The following is a 24,304-nucleotide window of genomic DNA, read 5'->3' on the forward strand; positions in this document are numbered from 1 at the left end:
AATAATTAATAGTAACAATTCAAAGTGCTCAGTGTCTGAGATCGGAGCCTCTTGGCATCGTCACATAATAAAGTACAGAAAATATGAGAAAAAGATCAAACATGTTAGGGTTACAAGTTGTTTAGGATTTCACTGCACCTTATTGACTAACATCAATTTGCTCTGTAGCTTGCAAGGCAAACCAGCCGCCTGGGTAAAAGGCCTGAATTTACCACAGGCCCCTTCATACGACTTTGCGTTGCAAGGCTGTGCCGGTGATGAAATTGTTTTCTTGGTGTGCTTTTGCTTCAGTACGAAATGACATTGCACCCGTGAGTTAGTAACATCATGTTGTAAGGCAGTAATATAATGTCACCACACAAATATGCCATTTCCCAGGACAAATGCAAAGAGGTGGCAGCTCTATTAGAGCTGAAGGGTTGAAAAAAAAGCTTACAGCTGTACTGTTTCCATTAAACGTACAGTATAAGAACCAGCACCCACACATAAATGCATACACGTCAGCATCGCTGGGAAGAAAAAGCGTTTCCAGTCTTGCCATGGGGGATGCCAAGGATATGTTCAGAGGGAGACAGTTGTTTTTATGGCCCCATTCATGGGTATTTGACAAAAAACAGCCTATCCCTTATCTGTCTTACTATCAGGACTACATCTCAGGGCAATATAGGTAAACCCACATTACTGGTGAGATGCTAATTGACAACATTTGATGCTCCTTTTTGAAGCACTGGCAAACCTTTTGAATCAAGGCCAAGAAACGACTCTGATTCTCAGTGGCAATATCCCATTATTTATTGTCAGGCATAGATAAGGCAGACTGTTAAATTGTATCAACGTCCTGGACACCTGCATCCTTACAGGCCTCTGACAAGATGCGGGTTCGAAATTCAGAGAGGAATGGAAGAATCTGTGACCAGCTTAATTTAAAATAGACCTTGGTTTGGATACTATTTACCTCTGCAAGAGAGACATTCCCATCATTAAATTATAGCTGCCAGAGTATTTGCAAGATTTTCCAAATATTAGTCCGAACTACACTAATTCAAGATTAGGTTTTCTATTATACACCATTCTCATCAGACAAAATTACTACACCCAATAGAAATTCTGCGATCATTAAAAAAATTAGCAATGACATAAATCTACTGGGAAAATACTTCTGATACCGTCTAGAATCCTTGTCACTTTATTAACTCCTGGGATAATTTCACAGTCTACGTTCAGCAAAGGGAACAAAACTGGCCCCTCTGGAAGCCCTATGGAAGAGTGCTTGGGTAGGGTGATTAATTACCCTTCACTGCAGAACAGAGTAATATCAATATTAGAAAATCACTGCAGTCATATGTCACATCAAAATGGTTAATAGCTGAATTTTGAAAGGATGTAATCAAACCAATTAATGAAAAGAAAATCAAAATGCAAGTATGGGAAGTATTAAATAAAAGTGCTTTGAGAAACAAGACGTGTTAAAACATTGCAGCTAATTAATTTTAGAGTTGATGCTACTTTCATTCACATTGTTTCTAACAACTGTCAAATGACTGTATCACTCGTTGCTTAAAAGTGAACAATCTGAAGTGCTGTGGATATCATGTGTGAATATGCAAAGAGGTGGGTACTGTCTGGCTGTGTTTCAAAGTATGTTGGCCAAAAGTACATTAGATGCTATTTCCTTTCTCCTCCTCCCCTTCAAATATAATACTCCATTTTTTCAACTTTCTGCATTTGTCAAAGAGACAAGAAATAAGGAAAATGAGAAACAAAGACACACTCGGTAACAACCCTTATAAATAAAGTTTACAGATTTAAGGGAATTCCACTAAAACATATTTTCTGAAAACTTTTAGGGATTAATGCTCTTGTTTAGACTATCGTCTGCCAGAAATAATTTTAAAGCAATATTGTCACCACTTTTATAGCATATACAGGTGTGGGAGATTTTAACTGTGCATGTCATATGGGAAAAAAAAAAAAATCAATACTTGTGGTCTTCAAAATATTTATATCCCTTGTCTATCTTTATAAAGCAAAGCTAAAACAGGGGAGCTAGTAGGAGATTGCAGGAATGCTTGCCAGACACATTTTATTTTCCGTGTAGTGAGGCATGGAGAAAACTCCAAGGCATGCTGTGAGAAACATATCAAGAAGACACGACATCGAAACCTCTTTGCTAGAGCCATAATTCCTGCAGATTTGCTGTGGCATATGAGCTTGTCGCAAGAGACAGGTATCACAGCATTTACTTCTGTCTGTGTATCCTGGTGGTAGTAACCGTTTCCTGTTTTTTTCCTGCATTAAATAATCTTACACCCTCCCAATAAAAACACTGGTTTTAGAAGAAAGGTGTCCTGGTTTGAGGTAAAACAGAACCTATCTTGTTCAGTAACTTCGCTTCTTAGCTGGGCCTCTTCTAACTACTGAAATTAACTGCATATTGTGCAGCTTAGTTTATTAAAAAAGAACTTGCCTTGCAGTGACATTGTTTTTCTGGGGAAGTCTGTGCCTGGCTTATGTGGTGGGTACAGAACTGGGAAGGAATACAGGTTCTTTCTTTTACCCTCCACCCTGTATACCAATGCACAGATGGTTACAATTTTCGTGAGAAAATAAACAAGCATTTTAGTTACTGTTCTTGGTGGAAAAGGTTCCAGAATATCAACTAGGCTATCCAAAATTCCTCTTGAATTGTGGCCATGTCATCAGGATGTTACAGAAAAAAAAAAAAATTTATATTCCTGATGCCATCCATAAATGGGCTACCTGAAGCTGGGTAGAGAAGGTGCCTTTCTTCTAGCATCAATATTGTGAAAGGAAAGACAGTTAACAACAGAAGATATGGTCAGGCTGCCAACACAAGCACTATGTTTATCATTTCTGCTGTACGTTTTGTCAGCATTTTTGCCTGCAGTTTGATTTCTGCAATTACAAAACAAGCCTAAACGCCTGAATAGGAGCATAGTTAATGCAATGCAGGCTTGTAGATGTCACTGTAAAAATAAAACACACAGACAGCTGGCTTTATTCATCCTGTCTCCACTTCAAAAAGAAGCAGAGCAATTTCAAGGGGCAATGTAAGAGGAGGAAGGGAAGGATGTCCCTATCACTGCCCCACCCATCTCCCTTGCTTTTTATCACCGAGGAAGCAAAAAACCTCTTTCAGCACTCTTTGCATCTGATATATGTTCTTAGAAAGGCTGAAGACCTGCAGGGATGAGATTGGTTTTCAAAGGAAGATGAAAAAAATAACCTCTGCATAGAAAGGTTTTGAAGGAATCCCCACCAGTTTACACTTCAAGGACTGCAAAAATGCAGAAATATAATCCAAAGTGCATTTTAAATGCATAAATATTTAAGGAAATGATATTGTATATATTTGTATGAAGAACAGCATATGTTAAGCAGCTTTTCAAATGCTTTTTATTAAATATATAAGGAGGTACCCAAACCATTTACTAATATTATCTGACAAGGTTAAACTTAATCTTCATGCCTGCTAGAATTGGAAAAATATGAATGTATAGTAAGCTGACATTCTGAGGCAAGAAAGCTTTAAAAAGCTTTAGAAAGCTTTCTGTATGCCTATCTCTAGTAGGCCACATTTTCCTACCGCAAATGAAAACTTTAAAGTTGCTAGCCAAGTCTCATTCCTTTTTCTGATAAGCTGTTCCTCAAATAGGAATGGAGATTAATCCTCTTTTAATAAGCATTAACTCAGAACAGATAATCAGCATATAAAAATTCCATCAAATCTTCTGTCTACCTTTGGATGATTCTGTCAAATAATTTATCCTCATTTAACAGTGTCAGGAGTTGCACATAAAACGTGTGGCATTCCATAATTCTCTACCTATTTTTAATTTGGTTTTGTTTACTCAGTTTCATAAAATCTTTAATCCCAAGGAGCACTAGTGACTAAATAAGCTTACCTACTCATAAGTGAAAATACGTATTTACTTTCTTTGCATGACTGATGGCCTAGACACTTGAAAACATCTGAGTATTCAAGTGAGTGGGTACTGGCACAACAATGAGTTTGAGGGCACAGGAAAGATAAGCAGATAAAAGAAATTTCTCTTATTTGTACAAATGGATCCCATGCTTTTGTTTTATGAGTCCTTATACCAAAATGTGAAGAGAGAATAGCAACTTCCAGTGAAAAATAAATTCTGTTCTGCCACTGTAATACAGGAATGAAACCATTCATCTATTGTATGAGAAGTGGTCAGATATCTCTTTTGTGCCATCTATCTTTTCTTGCATCATGTAGAAACCTATAATGTGTTTTTATATCGAGGCAATCTGAGTAAAGCATAACCATAAAAATCCCCCCTAAAACAGCAGTACTTTAGCTTTTACAGAAACTCACAAAATTAAGACCAATACATCCTTTACATCACAGAACAGATGACTGAAAAGGGGTAACATTTGTATTTAGTGTCTCTGTGCCGGATTTGGGTTTGCTGATAGTATGCATGGTCCCGAAAACATATACTTCTTGTACAGCCGCAGATGATGACACTACTACTTACCAGTAGTAATCTAAGAAATAGAGTCAAAAATCATATGCTTTGTAGTACTGATATTACTGAGAATCAATGCCTGGTGAGTCATGATGGGGGAAAGGGAAGTGGAGGAATAGTGATGTACAGATTTATGGCTCAGTAACTGTTGGAGTCAGTTCAACTGAAAATAAGTAAAAAGATTTAGCTATGATTTTCAATGTCACTTTATTTGTGACCGTCTGAGCAATCGATCAGTGCTTATGAAAATGTTCACAAAGACAGAAAGCTTAATGAATGTAATTCAATCAATTATTCTTCTCTGGCACAAATCTTTACCAATTGCGTGACATTTGCTGTTTGCTCTTCTCCTACACAGAGTGTTACAGTAGTTTAGTCATACAGCAGAAATTATACCTCTTAGGAGACTAATAACAGAATACAAATAACAAATAGTCCCACTGAATGACCCATAATCTGAAAATGACCCAAAAGAACATTTTTAGCAAGTAATTATATAACTGCAGGATCCAGACTTTTAAATAACTATTTTTAGTGTTTTAAGTTCTACGCATAAGCCAACAGAACTGAAGAAAAACAAAACAAAAAACATTTACATCAGAAATAACTGAAAAAAATCGGGTTTTGTTTTACGTCTGAAATACAGTAAGTGTATGAATGTTCCACTAATACATTAAATTCTCTTTATTACACAGACAAATCTGCATGTTCTGCCGCTTTCTGGAGGAAGAACTTAAAGCAGATTGAAAAAAAGTGTGCACTTTCTAAAATCTGAGTATATTAGGATAAATTAATCCTTAGTAAAATTTTATTGACAGCTGTCTCTGATGCAATTCTGAAAGCTACATACCACTGTCTAAATATTTAGGTCTGAAACCAAACTGTTTATGAATCATAACTTTGAAGGGAACAACATAAAGTTGTGAGTGTCATCAAACCTCCATAAGCATAGATATGTTTGTCTAAATTATATTACCAATGGCAAATTCAAATATTAGAGAACTAATGATGTTTCTTGGGGAACTCTGGGTGTAAAGATAAAAAAAAAACAACCATGGAATATGTTCTTTCATAAGAAGAACATTTTTTTTTTAAATTAATTATATTTTTTTTGGACTTGGCTACTGGATGACTGAGGTTAGAGCTGCCTCCAGAAATGATTACAGGCCAGGAAACAGAATTCTGTTGTGCCGTTATAGTTCTATAAAGTCCATCACATGTCAAAACTGTTTTTAAAAAAGCAAATTTTTGGCAGTGCCTCTGATATGAGCCTACAATGTGCCCTCACAGCCCAGAAAGCCAACTGTATCCTGGGCTGCATCAGAAGAAACGCAGTCAGCAGGTCAAGGGAGATGATTCTGCCGCTCTACTCCGCTCTGGTGAGACCCCACCTGGAGTACTGCATCCAGCTCTGGGGCCCTCAGCACAGGAAAGACATGGACCTGTTGGAGCGGGTCCAGAGGAGGGCTACAAAAATGATCAGAGGGCTAGAGCACCTCTCCTATGAGGACAGACTGAGAGAGTAGGGGTTGTTCAGCCTGAGGAAGAGAAGGCTCCAGGGTGACCTCATAGCATCCTTCCAGTACTTAAAGGGGGCCTACAGGAAAGACAGAGACAAACTTTTTAGCAGGGCCTGTTGTGATAGGACAAGGCGTAATAGTTTTAAACTAAAAATAGGAAGATTTAGACTAGATATAAGGAAGAAATTTTTTACAATGAGGGTGGTGAAACACTGGAACAGGTTTCCCAGAGGGGTGGTAGATGACCTATCCCTGGAAACATTCAAGGTCAGGCTGGACGGGGGTCTGAGCAACCTGATCTAGTTGAAGAGGTCTCTGCTTATTGCAGGGGTGCTGGACTACATGACCTTTAAAAGTCCCTTCCAACCCAAACCATTCTGTGATTCTATCATTCTATATCCTAGTTGCCCAGCGCACGTGGTTCGACTGCACTGAATCATGCACAATCACTGTGGCTCCAGCAACAACCCTGTGTCATGCCAATGTATGCTACAAAGACAATGGGAAAAGACTCGCCGCAGTTACAGGCAGCTGACAGTGGCATGATCATAGGAACCAAAAGCAAAGATGCACTATTTCATTTTGGAAAAAAAACTATGTTGTGTCTCAAAGAAAAGCAAGTAAAGCATTTAGGGTAGGATGTGTTGGGCCACAACTTACACTAACTTGAACAAACCTGCCCGGAAACCAGAGGAGCAATTCCGGAGCCCCCAGAGCTTCTCCACAAGGATGCTTCTCTCTCACAATGTCACAGGGCCCTGGGGCAGACACCACCACCTTCGCTCATCTGCCTCGACAGTCATCTGCTCTTTCCTGCTAAGCTAAACACTCTCATGGTTTAACCTCAGCTAGCAACTAAGACAATGCAGCCGTTCACTCATTCCCAAGCCCCCAGTAGGACAGGAAAAAGAGGGAGAAAAAGGAAAAAAAAGAAACCCTCATAGGTTGAGATAAAGACAGCTTAATAGAACAGTAACAGTAGAGAAAATAATAATAATGATGGCAAAAACATATACCAAGAGTGATGCAATACAATTGCTCACCACCCGCTGACCGATTGCCCAGCATGTCCTGAGCAGTGATCACAGATTCCTGCCCCCCAGCCATCCCCCATTTATATACTGAGCATGACATCTATGGTATGGAATATTCCCTTGGTTAGCTTGTCCTGTCTATGCTCCCTCTCAGCTTCTGTGGGAAACTGAAAAAGCCCTTGATTTAATATAAGCATTACTTAGCAATAACTAAACCGATATTTTTTTATCAACATTTTTCTCATACTAAATCCAAAATACAGCAGCTACTAGGATAAAATTAACCCTATCCCAACTGAAACCAGGACAACACTCAAGCTGTGGCTGAAGATAAGCAAGAGCGAGAAAGCAGCCAGCTGAGGATGAGGACCAGTTCAGCAATGCAGTAGGAAGACCGGCCTCTATCACATGGATGGCAGAGGGGACGGAAGAAGAGACAGATTTGGTAAAGTGCAACTGAGGGGCCAAGCTACATGCAAAAAACTGTACAGACTTCTGCTGGAAAATGCTGAGATTTATTAGCCTTTTACACTTTAACATTGAAGTATAATTATTTTTGTGTTTTTCTTGAGCTTCGGTATGAGAGCAGAAGCTAATCATTTGTATTAATTATTAATATTAATTATATATTCTATATTTCCTGGCTATCCGTATGTTGAATAAGCTGTTTGCAACCTGCTGTTTTAGCCACACTTCGTTTATTCTTCACATATCTTTAATCACGCTTACAATAATGGTCTACTGTATGCTATGCTTATTAAAGATATGAAAACTAGGATATCAGTTTTGAATTGAGTAGGCAGAAAAAAAGCAAATGCTTCAGTTTCAAAAACACTATAAAGGCAACACATGCATAGGTTAATCACTAGATTGCTTGAAGGTCTGAACACCTCACGCTAAGGCCAAATGCATATGCAACTAACAGCTAAAGTGGAAGGAAGTTCCATTTTCTCCAGTTCGATCTTCAAAAACGTTCAAGATATTTTTAAGCTTTAAAATAAAAATTCAGTTATATACACCTAATGCTTGTTTATGTTAAGTTAGTTCAAGCATCTTGTCCTGCAAATTACTCTCAAAACTGCATTATTTCGAGGAAGTAAGAAGTATGCAGAATTATAATGACAGAGACATTAATGGTGGTAGATTTTACGTTCCCCTGGAATCATTAGGAGAATGAATGCTACATTTTTATCACAGATAGGCAGCAGAAGTATTTCTCCTTGTATTTGGTTTTCATTCTGCATATCTCAGATGTTCATAAACACTTAGATAGCTAATGTTTGCAATGACGTGTTGGTGAGGTAAGAGACAGACTAATGGACAGTACCTGCAGGGGTGAAGGTGAAGGACTGAACTGCAAAACAAGAAAGCAAACACATTGTGAGTTACACACCCTGGTAACAAGCGTTAATTGCAGGGCACGAGTTCCTTCTGGAATTTACTCGGTTGTGGTTGAATAGCATAAGCAGGACATAACAGTTGAGCTTAAAGCACTAACCAGCCAGCAGCCAAAGAGAAATGATGGTTGGAAAGATGAGCAGTGAATTCTGACGTTTGAAGACTTTCTGTGTGGACATGCTGTTCTCCAAAATGTAAATATTAGGATGAATTTTGAAGCATGATCTGTTATGAACTTTTTTTGCTGAAAGCATACATTATTTTGTAATTCTGTTGATGGGAATTCTGTGCCATAATGCAATGTTCACATCACACTTAGATGCAGCAAACATCATGAAAAGGAATGAGTTGCAGGAGACACACTGTTTATAATTACTATTATAATTATTCACAGCTATGCATTTTAAGGTATAAAAGACTTCACTCTTATTGTCCCCCTCCCCAACATGCCAACTCACATACAGGGCTAATAATTCTGCTTTTAAAAAAAACAGAGTAGTCTTAGTTTGTATCCAAATTTTATGTATAGGACTGTTTCCTAAGAGGCATAATGGTACAGCTGTCTCTTAATATGAAAAATCTTGGGATCTAGACTGATATTTCATATAAACACATGTGTAGGTGTGTGTGTGATATATTAGTTTCTCAATCAACACCATTCCACCCCTCAGAGAGTAAAAGTCAATGCTGTTAAAAGAAAGAAAAAAAGCATCTCGGCAAAGAGCATAACCTATGAATGATACAGGCCATGTGGTGATGCAAAGTGAGGTTCCACAGAAAGCGAGTCAGTCCAAGAGCCACTGAAAGGGTCTTTCCTCCCTCTGCTTCCACTGCTCGTCTGATTTCTTCTTGGGCTGCCTCGTTCCACGAAGCCAGTGGAAAACTAATCCAGCAGGAAGGATTGAAAAACAACACAGAACAGTTTCTTTCTGGTTTAGTCAGCCCAGTCGGGACACTGAGGAGTCTGATAATGGCTAACACCAAGGTGAGGAGGCACAGTAGGAATGTTTGGCTGTGAGTAGGGACTGAATGTTGGTTTTTCAGGAAGTCATTAGAGATGCTCAGCCGCTTAGGGAACCTGTGTCCTCGGGTTCGCATGTGATAACTTGTAAATGGAAGAGCACTGGGGTAACTTTAGTGTGATAAAATGTCAACATTAAATATGCTGTGTCCTCAACTGTGCAAGTCTTGCTGAAAAAGGAAATGTTTTCTTTTTTAAAATGTTAATAAGCACTACTAGAGAACCTACGCCACTATCTGAAGAACGGCTTTTTTGTGTTAAATTAGGCTTCAGAGTGACCCATTATGTGGTAATTCACCCGACTTCCTAAAAACCCATAAGAATCCTGAAGCATGGAATAATACACAAAACAAACAGGTTGGGGGAGGAAGAAAATATTTTCTTTTGGAAAATGTATTTATTTTTCCAAATGTATTTTTCAAAAACTAATTTGTAACTGGAGCAACATATTCGGTGCAAGAGGGATCACACTGTGAGGGTATTCCAAGGCATTCTTCCTCCAAGAAAAAACTTTTTATGGTTTCTGCCATTAATAAATTTTGACCACGCTTCTCTGTCTAATACACCACTCTTTTCCTCCAGCTATAGGTATGGAGTCACTGATTAAGTACCTCTGTTCATTTCCCATGCACATGGCTTCAAAGACGTGGAAATGCATGAGAATGAAGAAGGAAAAGACCAAATACTCTTTCAAACCCTCCTTGTAAGGGTCTAGTCTAATTCACATTTGAGTACATAAGTGGGGCTGGACTGCTAACAGAGTGCCTTCTGAGCAAGGAGCAAGAGGTACAATTAATCCTCTTTATTCTTTTTTTATGCTAGATGTGCTGGAGATGTAAAAATAAAGACTGTCTTATGATAATGATGGAATGCGGTACCGAGCAATGCATTTAAGCTTCTCATACACCAGCATTTTCACAGCATACAATTTAAAACAAGCATACAAAATTCACCCAGGCCACCTTTACTGTAAGTTCAACGTGTTTTTTAAGTAGGTTTAACAGCACCTGTTCTCTTCATGATAGAATCTGATGAGGTGGTAATAAACAGTGTTCTTACCAGCATAATTGCTGAGCCCCTTCCTCTTCTTTCTGCGCCAGTACAGCCAGATGCTGAAACCCATCAGAATTACCCAACATGCACCACCGATGCCAGCTATAAAGGCAGGCTGTTTGACAACATCAGTGATTTGCTCAGTTATGCTGTTGTTATTTTCAGTGATGACAACTTCGTTACGACCTCCTGCACAAAAGAAATTTGACAGAACATTGTTATTATGGATTCTGTAGTATAAACAGGAACCAAATACTGCAAACGAAAATTAAAAAAACACAGTAATGCAACTCAAAAGAATTGTCCACGGTAGGAGAGCTTTAATGAGTACCAATGCATACCTGAAAACCAATGTTTCTAGAAAGTAAATCCATAATCCATTGTGATTTTGCAAACATACATATATTTGAAAAGATAGCTCTATAGCACTCTCCCAAGTAATCTAACAGATGACAGACCAGAGCCTTTTTTTTAACAGTATATGCTTGTTGGTTTGTTTTTACATAATTATAGACAGAATACAATGATGAGAAAATGGATCATAGGAAACCAATAAAAAAAAAAATAAAAATAAAGCAATCAAGAAATAGCTTTTTCCAAATGAGAATCCAAATATAAAATATGCTAAAACATCAAAAGACCGTTCCTTCTCTCATTGTTGTCAGCATGCCAACAATTCTTACTTAACTCAAGCTCATCTCTTTTTGCAGCATGCTAGAGTTTCCAAATTTAAAATAAAAAATAAAACATACATATTTTCAACTGGGGCAAAGATGCATTTTCCAGGAATTATTTAATAGGGAAAACAATCCATACAAAAACCTAAATGCACCAGTTTGACACAAAGTAGAAAATCCAGCAGTTAACTGTAAGCTCTAAACAATCACAGCAACAGATGTTATCTTTTTCACCTAGAATAGGCATGAAAAAGGCTTAACATCAACCTGTACAAAATAGTTATGATGTGGAATACCAATTAAAGTGACATGCATCAAAAATTACTATATAGGATCCTAAATTGTGTATATTACATTAGAAAACTGTAAATTTCATTGGATGTTCCCATTGTTTTTTTTTTCTCCCTCTTTCTCTAAAAGGAAACTTTTCTAAAAGGAAAACCTTCGTGTCTGGCTTGAAAACCAATGCTTATAGAAAATGTGAATGGGAATTCAGTAACTGCTAAAGCATATAGTTCTAGGGCCAGCACTTTTCTACTTCAAACCTTCCCTTGTCAAAAAAGGTTAGTTTTAAAACTAGGAAACACGGAACATATTTTTCTGCAAAGAGTATGTATATCAATTATATGTACATTTGATATAAACTGCCCACATCTGCAGTTTCAAAAATGGTGAAAGAATTATCCATCATTTCTGGTAAAAGCATTTATATAGCTCCATACTTGAAATGTTTATGCAGTATTACCAGACTCCTGTATGTATGCTGCAAGAGTAGCTACTCTACGGAGACACAAAAGATGCAAATACTATGATTCTCAATTATGAGAGTGCACACGCGTAAAGGTACCAGAATATGGCAATAAAACACTGCAATGGTCGTTCAGAGGAAATTATTAAAAGTATTGTAGCATTACGCCTTGCTGTGAACATGTACATATTCCTTTTCTATAATTCAGCAATGGTTAAATTTACCGCTCACTTCTTTCAACAGAAGCGCCCTTGTGTCAGCACACCGGCTTCAGCCTAAAGCAAACAAACACATTGTTGGCAAAAGCAGATGCGAGAAGTCTGACACTTCCAGTTTTATTTCCACGGACACCTCCTTGCTTGAGACCCAGAGTTTACGCCACTCAAGCTGGGGATGAGGATCCCTGCCAGAGGGCCGGTCGGGCTGAGGGTGCCTGCTCTGCCCAGGCTGCCCGCCTGCCGCGGGGACCGGCGCTGCCCCGGCCGAGACGCAGCTTCAGGCCCTAAACGGTGTTCAGAGCCGGACTGAGTCGCTCAGGAAGAAATGCGATGCACTGTATTACATTGCTATCACACTGTTAATGATCTTGGTGACTTTATTAAGCTTTCTCTCTTTCAGCACCATGTCAATATTTAGTAATGATGACCGTCTGCTTTTGCAAACAGACTGCTGAAACCAAGCTTGGCTTGCTTTCAGTAGTTCTGTGCAAGAAACAAAACAGGCTTCCCGCAAACAAAGTAGGTCCCACAGAAGGATGCTGACAGACTACACTGGCTAATGTATAAAAAGGCAATACACCAGCACTGGTATCATGTTCCAGTCTGTACTGGCCATGCTGGTAAGCTTTACTAGCGGCCAGGCCTGCTAGCTGCAGCCGTCCTTTCCTATTTTGTCTTGCCGCTACCAAAGGCCCAATGATTTCCAGTCCTGATGCAGTAAGCGAGAATAAAAGTCAGTGAGCACCTGTGACAAGGAAACGAAGGGAGGCAGCGGTGACTCCTTCGTCGGATTTCCCCCTTTTTCTGCCCATGGGACTAATCCATAGGTGCACCCCAGTGCTGAAAGAGGAAGTGCCAAGAGTAAAACTAATAGAAAGAGGCACTCTACAGCATGTCCGTCCAGGCACACAATTGATTTCCTAGCAGAAACGAGCATGGGAACTGATGTTGCTCTAATTGCCATTAACTTTCAGTTAATTTCTGTGCCCTTTGGAGAAGAGGTAAAAGCAGCAGGACAGTAAGGAAGCAGGTAACGTCAGCGCTGCTTCGAAGGCTGCTGTGGAGAAAAGCGGGCAGGGAAGCGCTTCAGAGACACCGGCTTCGGGAGCAGACGCTCCTGGACTCAAGAAAAGAACAACTGCTTCCCACTAAAGCCTCCAAAAAGTCTGAAGATGCTGTTTTCTTCTCTAAGGTCAGAAACCAGTCTTTTGAGAAAGGAGAATGCAAGAGCAAACTGCAGCGAGCTTGGGGAGAGCTTTCAGTGGACCTTATGCTCTCCTTCTTTTCTAGGGGAAGGTGAAATCTGTCTCCAAATTACCTTCTAAAGTTTGCAGTCTGGCTGTTTGCTCTTACCCTTCAGTGCCTAGGAATTACAACTGCAAAAGTAATAATTCATTCACATTTAAAAATAACACATGCTTTGTGAATTCGATGACTGAAAAATAAATGGGTACAGATGAATGTTACTCACTGATGTTTGATAAAATTAATATAATCATTAGGGTTTGGGGAAACAAATGGCATTAATTTTGTATTTCTTTATATAATATTTAAGCAGAAGTAATAAATACGTCATCCAAGGTACCAGTGTACTATTTCATATACTGCAGGTGTTTCTGTAACAATGCTGTCAGTTCAACTAATTAGAACATAGACAAGGCAAGTGTGCGACCTGTAACGCTCCATTGTTCCTGAAGACAAAAACATAATGAAATATAATGTCTTCCTCCCATTGGAGAGTAATGAAGAACAAAACTAATTTGTCGGACCAAAAATTAATTAGACTCATCAGATTCGATTGTACCTATTACTGTGAAAGTTTGCAGCTGTTCCTCATATTATTATGCCAATGATGGAATGTAAGAGTGAACAGGCTAACTGATGAAGAGAAATAGTAGTTATACCATTAACCAACATTGTCGTTATCTCCAATTTTATTTCTGGTTTTCCAGGTGAAATTTTTTAGCATATCAAAAGTGATCATAAAAATGTTATTCTTGATTCTCTTTGAGTCTTCCATAAATTTTTTCAATGTCCCGCTTGAAGTATAAGGACAGGTTTCCTGTAACAGTGACACGATTTCTAGCTAAAAAAAAAAAATAAATTACTTCCTATCACTCCACTTTCTTATGGTTTTACTTTCTGGATTGTCACAGGTCTGTTATCTAGAATTGGTCTGAGAAGTCAATAGTTGATTATACACCATGAAAATCAGTTCTTTTCAGAAAAAAAAAACTTCTTCTTAGAAGAACATATCCTATACTTAAGAATAACAACTTCTTTCTTTTTGTACACTGGACTCTGTGTCAGAGTGTTTTCATGACAATGAAAGTCATACTGTTTAGCAACATGGCTTAACTCTTCTGCATCACTGACCTGCTCTCTCCATAATTCAGCATTTCTGCTATCGTTCATTCTGTTTGCAAGCTGTTAAATAGTATAGCTAAGCACCAGGCCATATAGGAATCCATTATAACACAATCATTCAATAATGTTTTCCCATTCATGATGATGTTTTGAGTTTTATTCATGAGCTCATTTTTAATCCATGTAACTATTTGTTTTAAATTTACCTAAAAAATTAATTTTCTTATTTTACGTTCTTGATTATCAGTCAAACATTGACTGGTACCAACTCAAATTTTCCAGAAATGACATCATTTAAACATTATTACCTTTATCAAGCAAATTTATAGTCTGAGAAATAACTGCCAGCACTTGATAAACAATACACAAATGGAGCCTAAAGAAAAGGGAGATACAGACCGTACAAGTAATAACCACATCCAGCTCTGGGTTCCCAAAAGGGAAAACAGAAATGAGAACAGAAACACAACCCAAACAGAAAAGACTCTCCTCTACTTTTCATGCAAAGGACTCTTAAATTTGCCAAGATGCCACCAGACAGACTTGTTGAAGCAGACATTCTGGGATTATTTAAGGGAAAAATAAATATCGCTGTAAGTTTAATGATGCAAAATTTAGTCTCTGCATGCCAAATAGCTTTTTTCTTTCTTTTGTACTTTATTTGCATCCTAACATCCCTTTCCTCTTTCCTGCAACAATACAGATCTCTGTATATTTAATTCTTGATTATACTAGTCATTTTTGTAAGGAAAAAGTCAGGATGAAGGACTGTACCCGGATGTGGGCTTGAGCATTCTGGGACTCATCCAGCAAAGCCCTTTGGTGCAAGTTTAACTCACAACACATTAAGTAACACAAGGCTACTCACACGCTTAAAATACAACAAACTTAAATGTTTTGCTGGAACAAACCCAGTGTGTTTAGTGACTAGCTAGACGGACTCCCTAGTGAAATAAGAAAAAGAAGTCCTGCTCAAAGTGAAGGCAATGACAAACTAGTCTCACAACATCACTCATTTACACAGAGGGCCACAATTCAGGCCTGTTAGATGGCAGGTTTCTTACATTTTCAAAAATCAATTTCTCCCTTTCAGTTCTAGAAAACTTTTTTCCACTTTGGTGTTTCTGTGGCTGCCTTCTTCTAAAACCAGTGCTATCTTCACCTCCACTCTTACATTTCCTTCTCCGGTGACAATATATTCAAAGCTGATGTACCCCAATTTCTCTTTTGATGCACAGGGAACCTGAATATCATTCGACATTTAAGCAATGGTTAGGGGATGGATGTTTCTAAAGGTCTACACATAACAGAATAGTCCATGTTTGTTTGGGACATTGTGTTGACAACATTTTCTAGAAAAAAATATTTAATAACAACGAAACACAAAGAAACAAATGCCCGCTTAAGTAATAACTAAATTAGTTCATATAGCTGCAATAGAATTCCTGTATTACTCACTCAAAAGAGGTACTACTCTGAACAGTGTAATTCAGTTTTGCTAAATGCGGTTGCTTCTCCTATTCTTACCTTTTCCATATTGTTCTTGCTTTTATATTTTATACTTGAGAAGAATTTCAGAAGAAACAGAAACTGTGTTTCCCTCAGGTCAGGAAATTAATTCAGCATGGAAACCACTAATAAGAAACAGTCATTTCAAAGGCAGGGATGATAATACTACCTTTGCTCTGCATTTGGACTAGAGGCCACTTATTCTTTGACAGAGGAAACTTGTCTACTTGGGATACCTGAGAAGCACTGACTTCAAATGTTCGGAAAAACAACTGTAAATAGTGCCTTAGGCACCAACGGTATGAGTAAGGCAATATTACAGTCATCCGAACAGGAGGAAAAGGGAGCTCGAGTTAGTTCCATAAATCCATCAACCTGCAGAAGTGGCAAACTCATAACAAAACATATTAAATCAGTTTCACTAGATTATCTGCGTTTTCTCATATGTGTCGGGAACATATTTCCCTCCATTGGCTGCAAGAACTCTACACAAAGAGAAGACACGATGTCAGCAGGCAGCGGGACGTTAAAAGCTAACTAACTAGCTCTAGTCATATCTCCTCTTTTGCTCCATGGATTTTTATGCTTCCAGAAGTGATTTATGAAAGCATTTCTGAAAGCCAAAACAGGCAAAACAAAACAACAAAACAGACAATCACTTACCAATTATTATGGGTTGTGGCTCACTTTTTACTCCCACACCTGCACTGGTGCTTGCAGCAACTTCCACGCGGTACTGAATACCTGGATATAGGCCACCTATTACTACAGACCGAATGGCTGCATCTACTGTTTTGTTGATATGAAATCGAGTCTCATTACCTAGGCACCAGATCTGGGACAAAAGTTGATGTGTTAAAAAATACGAAATTCTTCATACTCACAAACAATTGTGCAAAGATATGACATATCAAGGTATTGCATGACAATAATTTATTTTGGACTTCTTAACAATGTTACTGCCCAGGAGTAGCTGGAATCGGAATGATTTAGCTCAGTAAAATAGCCCAGATTAGCATAGGATCAAGCCAGCTGCAAAGACTGCTTGCAAATACTTCTCTGGACTCTGGCTCTTCATGGAGTGCAAATTCTGTGGGTATGCTTCTTAGAAGCACAGACCAGAATTGTCCAAGTGAAAAAGAGGCATTATACATTAATTGAAATCTTGTTCAGTAATATCATTACCACCAAACCTTTACTAAAAAACCCTCACATTTCTTTCATTGTTAATTTCCCACTGAATAGCAAAAGGACACCGAATAATTCAAGCACAGGTTGAAACACTACTTAAAGTATTAAAGAAGAAACAATTTTGAAAATTCTTTTCGACTTCCTTTCACTGCACAACAGGGATATGTGAAATTTCTGAAATGGAAGAAGTATAAACTCACTTTTTAATGCTGCTTTTGTGATTACTTACATTGTTCAGGAATCCAGATATCAGTTCCTGACTCAATTACTCTCGAATTAAACAGAAAAAACACTCTATAATCTCAATTGGCATTTTGTGATGAGAACAGTCTATGATTTCATTTTTCCATAGTCTTTTCCCAAGAAGTTTCAAAACTAAGACATTTTAGGGATTCTTCTTCAGTTATTGTTATCTGCATATACTGGTTCTGTATTATTAAAGAAAGCATTTACTACCACTCAAGAAAATCACTGCCTAAAGATATCACGTGTACACTACATAATTATAATAGCAGAAGAAAGCACCTTTGGTAGAATCAGTATCAGCAACCAACTGATGTGTCTAAGCAACAGCAATGCTCTCTTTACCCCTATTCTTGACCCTGCTCAGTGTTTCATCCCACCTTATTTTTTTTTCTGTGAAACACTGAGGAAGATTTGCAGGGCAAAAGAAACCCTTGTTCTCCTATGCTCAAATAGAACTTATTTGCAGGCCAGAATGCATCAGGGTGAGAAACTATTGCATTCATTCTTTCACTTCTTGTCTGTCCTGGTCTTAGGTTACAGCAGCTATGAGATGCCTCTAATTAAAGACATTTAATTCACAAATGAATTTACGGGCACTCTGATGCTTGAAGTGGAATCAACCGATCCACATTCAATTTTTTAGAAAATGTACTGTGAAGCCTCAGCAGTCACTTTATACTCAAGGAAGTACAGACTCTGCACTACATTCACTGTAGCCAGCTCACTAACCAGGCAGCCACCTAATCTAACACAGAGGGGATGTAATAGGTAGTGACTCCAGCTGTTTTTATAAACAGCCTAGAGGTCTGAGCACTCACCTGGAACACGGCTTTTATTAACCATCAGCCCACTTTGTTTCATATCTACATATTTTGTGGTTTAGGAGTATGCTTTACTTATTTGTCTATAAGCCCTTGACGGTTAATATTGACTTATACTGGAGTCAGTATCAAGATTAATTAAGCCAAAAGATAATTATTAATTGATATGAAAATGAGATCAATAAAATACTGGGATTAATAAATCTTGATATTGACTAAAAGCAAAACAAAAGAAGCGCTATGCTAAACATAAATATTGTGAGCATTTACTGCATCCCTCTGACCAAGCAATAAGGTGGAAGAGGTTGAACCAACAGTTGATTTAAAAGTCAAGTGCTTTCTCCCTTCTTGATGCTGTGTTCCCTGAAGATACAGCAGGGAAAAAAAAAAAATCATATCTTTTTGTGTGAAACAAGCTGCATCCACCACTTCCACCCTTTGTGGGACTGTCAAGAAAGCTGTTCTGCTCTATTTCAGTTCAAAATTTCACACTAACTATACAAACCAGCCACAAGAAAGTTATTTAACAAACAGTGTGTCCCATTGTCACAAGCCTGTGACAATGCTGAACCTTGCCTGATCATTTTCTCCATAGTACTCCACCCCAATGTCACACTGCACTTTTTCCACGTTTTGAAAATATACTTGTGCAAAAGTGAGCTTAGTGGGGAATTATAGACTACAACAAAATTTAAGATGATATATAAAGAGTGGATACTTTGAGCCATCATAGCAACAAAGAAGGAAAAATACAACCAATGCAGGCAACTCTCATATAACAAACTCTGAATATAGTAGTGGTGTTCAACCTGTTCCTCGGAGCGAACAACCTAGCACTTTAAGTTGTGAATCTTGACAAAGATAGTACTTGGAAGAAGTCTCGTATTCTCCCAGAGCTACGGTCCTTGACTTTGACCTTGAAGTGTTAGGATTAGCATTTTTGCAGGGGAAAGAAGAGGTATTTTTCCTGCCAGCTTTTCTGCGACATTGAAGGCACTGTAAGACAGGGAATTCACTGCCTGTCTTGAGAGTGCAGAAGCCCTTAACAAAAAAAAAACCACCTTCTTCTCATTCCACAGCAGGGAAAAGCAAGAAAGAGAAGCACTGTAAACTAGCTGGCACTTACAGCTCTCTTCCAGATCTAGTTCATGGTATTTTTACTTTTAATATAACAGCAGAACTGCTTAAAAAAAAAAAAAAAAATCTATAAGCACTCGGTCCTCTTTCTCCATATAATTACATGGGCGGCTGTAAATACTGTCAGAATCTAAATCCATAAGCAACACTATTGTACTGTAATTCAAGCAGGCTGTTTCCTTAAACACACAACCCTCCCATTACACATCATTTCTACCTTATACTCCTGGATGACTCCATTTTGGTGATCTGGAGGGGGAGGATCCCAGGAGATGCTGATGCTCGTGCTGTTGTGGTTTCCAACTGTCAGGACAGTAACAGACTGCGGAGGGGCACTTGGAGCTACACCAAGGAGAGAGAACAAACAGAAGCGAGACATTAATCCATTTGCTAGAGCACGAGTTTTGCTGAAACAGTGTAAGAGGAAGCAGACAATATATAAAGTTCACAATCCCTGCAGGCCTAGGTATGCACATTTTGTTAGGCACCGGCAATTTTGAAAAATGCTTTCCTGAAGAGAAGCATAGCACTGAATGACAATGTGGAATTTGTGGCAATGAAGAATCAATACAAATCACTCCTCATTTATTTATATTTAGCATTTCTTAAGTTTGCATTGGAATTATTCTCACGCTTGCATTTGTTTTCCATAATATGCATGGATAGCTATGGATATAGTAACTAAGTTATAATGCGAGGCTGCTTCACCTGGCCCAAAAAGTATTTTGATTCTTCTTTTCCCATGTGGTCTCATAATAATGTGAGCAATGGACGTTTAAGGATCATTTTTGGTTTCCTATTTGTTCTCCAGGAAGATATTAATTAACAGGTTTAAACAGAAAGCCTTGCAATTGCCAGGTAGAGAAGGGTTAAACTGTTCAGGGGTTTACATCTAATGCCAGCGAATAGGGTAGGTGCTAAGTTAGGTCGGAAATACACTTATGTCCTCTTTTGCCTAGGCAAATTGCTTTCTCTGCAGAGTCCTGTTCAGTTCAACCATTCACAGCTGTTTGGCTGGTCACTGCATACCAAGGCCATATCTACAAGACAATTGCTTGCCAGCCCTGCTACGTTGGCTAGAAGTGTGAAAAAAAAATAATAATCATCGCTGCTAGTGATCAGAGCTATGCTGGCAAAGCCCCTCTTGCAGCTACACCAGCAGCAGAGTGTCTTTGTTGGCTCAGGACATGTTGTTTGGGAAGCGGTGTAGCAGCTCCACTACAGAAAAGTCCCCTCTGTGAGCATCTGCTGCATCTCCACGCGGGGGCTCTCCCACCATAGCTATAGCTGCCACGGCAGAGGGCTGTGGCATATGCCCCCCCTCAGCCACTTCAAACTTCTTTTGAGCCCCCCTCTCCTCTCCCTTACTTCTAAGCGAGTGTTGAAACACCACCACAGTGGCAAGTGAAGTCACCAGTCGAGTGTATTATATTAAGGTATAGTCCCTGGGGAAAGAAATTATTGATAACAGCTGCACTGAACTGGTCCTAGGATCCATCCAGTCCATTTATCCCGGTCCATCTATCCTGTCTTCAACAAAACTAATAGAAAGAAAGTGTGAACTAATAAAGCGAGCATATAGTGATACCTCCCCAGGACAATTCTCCAATTCGCTGATGCCTGTTGGTTAGACACTTTCTATTCCAGGGTGATGTCTTTGTGCTTAATAACTCCCGATGGAATTTTTCTTCCATGTATTTGTCATCATCTTTAATATGATCTTAAAACATTTAACATAAAATATGGAAACGTTTTGAAGACTTATAGTAGAACCTAAAATATTTATCACTCTCCCCCTGCCCCAATTTCAAATCTAGATAGTCTTCTGGGTTTGGGCATCTCACGTTGTATGTCATGGCTCCTTGACTGCAGCCCCCTGGTCTAGAGTGTTCCTACCCAGAGAGGACTCCTTCACTGCTGAGCTTTATGGCAACAGCACTCTAGTCTTATCTTTAACTGCATATCCCTGACTGCATGAACATTTTTTGGACCAAGTTTCTCGGAAAAGTGAAGAGCCACTGGCACCTTTGTATTAAAGTCTGGCAGATTTAACACAACTAAACACAGCCACAGATATCAGGAGTATTCACGTTTCCTGAGTCAATTCAGATTTCCTTATTGTTCCCTGTGGGCTCTTTGAGACTGGCTATGTTCCTGCTTCAGATGCTCCTCAGCACTTGACCTGGCACAGGCTCAAGGAGCTGAGCTCAAATCCTTACCCTGATAAACCTGAAGAGTTGGAGTAGCCTGTTGCAGGAATCACACAACTTAAGACTAGGGTATCAGAGGCGGGGACAAAGTATCATACAAGATTACACCAGAATAAAATATTTTAGAGTGAGAATGACACATATATTAGTGTCCTGTGAGGGTGCACTTTTCAACAACTATATTTTCTGATGCTGGTTCAGCTGAAAAGCAAACAGTGCTCGGTGGTGTCCTTGTGACCTTGAATGACGCAGAGAAACCGTGTACTGGAGGGGAGAAATGGAGCTGTATTGTGGACACTGACTCTTAGCCAACTCAAGTGAAGCCCAGAAAGGTGGCCTTGGGCTACTCCTTGCAATTGTGCAAAGCATAAAATTGGTGAGGTGAATAGTTGCATTGTGTATTTTATGGCAAGTGAAATAATTTGCCACCCAGTAAAAAAATTAGCATTTTAAAAGTCTTCAGGTTATTCAGTAACAACAAAACCATGAATAAATGTATGTGTGCAATATTAACTAGAACAACATTTTACATGAAAATAATAATCATAAAAATGGCAAAGCTTAACACTGTATAACTCATTTTTGGTTTTAACTACAATGGAACAACTTGCTGAAATGTAGTTACTTTTACCCTCAAACACAAAGGGCATTCAGAAATATAATTTCTTATATACACATACCTGGAAACACAGAGAGAGAGAGAAAGGAGAGTAAATGATAAAGAAATGTAAAATTAATGCCACACTCTAACATTTAAAGAAAAACATACTATATTCATTTGTCTTTGCATTTAAACTGCATGAATATTCTAGTTAATATTCTACCAGTGTGTCTCTCTCTTCATTTATTTTTTTTTTAGGATATATGGTAAGTTTGAAGCAAAATTAAAATTGCAGCTGATGAATGCAGCTGAAAGTATAATTTTAAGAGCTGAAGTAAGGCAAGAAGGAATTGACAGACAGCAGCTGATAAAAACTAAGGAGACTTCCATTACCGACTGTGATATTTTTGTGGTGACAAACAATAAGCAGAACAAATAGTACTCCACAAAGTTATTCTGAAAGAGATTTAAAACAGTGGATGTAACTGAAAAAAGAATCGTCTATCTTTAAAGCAAGTGTGAAAGAAATAGTGAAAATTATAAAATAAAATATTTTATTTAGCTCGTTTTCGTATGTGTATATACATATATGTATATAACTGGTTTGCTTCCTCTCTCTGATAACATCACTCTGTAAGCTGGCACCATGATATAAATTAAGCCACTCGTCTGACACTGCTGCAGTTATTAAATAGACCACATTGAAAAATAACATTTTTAAAACCGTTTTCTCATTTCCCTTGCTGCTGGCTTGTGGAGAACACCTTGCCTGCTTCTTGACAGGTCAATTATTCCAGTGCTCAGCTTCTTCTTACAGATATGAAAGAACCCAAATCGCTGCTCATCTTTTCCAGACGCAGCCAAACAGAATTCCATTTGTTACCTTCACAAGGCCAAAGAGGCAGGAGATGGATGGATACTGAACTGTGACAAATGTCTGATCTAGAGGAAAAGTCTAACTGCAGCAAAATTGATTTTTGGAGGTAGGCCTCAGAAGTAACATTGCATGTAAAATTCAATCCAGTGGAAAGCTGCCACTGCCTTTTGGTCGTACTTTGCCTTTACCAGGGCTGTTCATTTTGATGTCGCAAAAAACTTCTGACGCACGTATCACTCTTCCAAATTATTTTCTAAAAATAGCATACCTGACATTTTTTAAAAGTCAAGTCTAAAAAAGCTCATTTTCTAAATGGAATCACAGGCGACACAGCAAGTGGGATACCTTTAAATAGACTGCCATCATTCTTCATTGGATGAGAAGCAAACCACTGTCATTAAACATTTAGTTGATGTTATTTTTGAAATATAGGAACACCAATATAATTAGAAAGATAATGTGAGGAACTGAAGGAATTATCTGTAGAACAGCATCTACTGAATATCTTAATTTTCTCACAGAAGTACCTAACTTTCTCACGTGAGCAAGACGAAGAATTATTTACAGGGGCTGACATTTGTCTGGTGATAATACTACGCGTTATATGCTGATGTTTTTTTTTGAGAGAGACACTTGTAAACAGACTCCTTGAAGGTTATATTAATCTACAAAGCAGATCCTAGGCTCTGAGTTATACATATCTGTAGGCAAGAAAAGTTTTTTAAATCTTCACTATGTGGAAAGTTATTTCACATGAACAAAGTGGCCTTTAAAGTAGGAAATTACCTGACAGGCTCTGCTGGGAGATGAGCTTTATAAAAGAAAATGTCATTCCTCAAGTATTTTATAGAAATAGACAGGAGGTACAAAATCTTCTCTCTTTTTCACTAGTTCTTAATTTACCTTTAGCAAGAGCCAGTTAGATGAACTAAATAAACAACAAAAATCAATTGAAATGGGACAAGAAAAAAAAATCTGTTAGTGAGGGGGAAAATCCTACATTTTAACTCTAGAAAAGCAATTTCACCTGTAGAAAGATTTTTCAATTTTCTTTTTTTTAAAAAAAAAGCTTTGTTCAGACTGCTGCAAAGATATTCTTTACAGATTGATTTAGGCTTTATAGTCTGAACAAAGAAAAGGGAACTATAAAGTCCCA

General features: G+C 38.3%; 1 protein-coding gene across 1 annotated transcript in view; it reads right to left on the reverse strand.

Moving 5' to 3' along the window:
• Positions 1-24,304, reverse strand: part of ROBO2 (roundabout guidance receptor 2) — a gene marked incomplete at both ends in the record, with an annotated part of 475,695 nt that overhangs the window by 50,677 nt on the left and 400,714 nt on the right. Inside the window, 4 exons of the mRNA XM_082489007.1 lie at positions 8,402-8,428; positions 10,553-10,735; positions 16,729-16,900; positions 19,678-19,802. Of these exons, the coding sequence (XP_082345133.1) occupies positions 8,402-8,428; positions 10,553-10,735; positions 16,729-16,900; positions 19,678-19,802 (507 nt within the window). The remainder of the gene's footprint in view (positions 1-8,401; positions 8,429-10,552; positions 10,736-16,728; positions 16,901-19,677; positions 19,803-24,304) is intronic.

The sequence above is a fragment of the Vanellus vanellus genome, assembly GCF_965231255.1.
Source record: "Vanellus vanellus genome assembly, chromosome: 1".
Lineage (NCBI taxonomy): Eukaryota > Metazoa > Chordata > Aves > Charadriiformes > Charadriidae > Vanellus > Vanellus vanellus.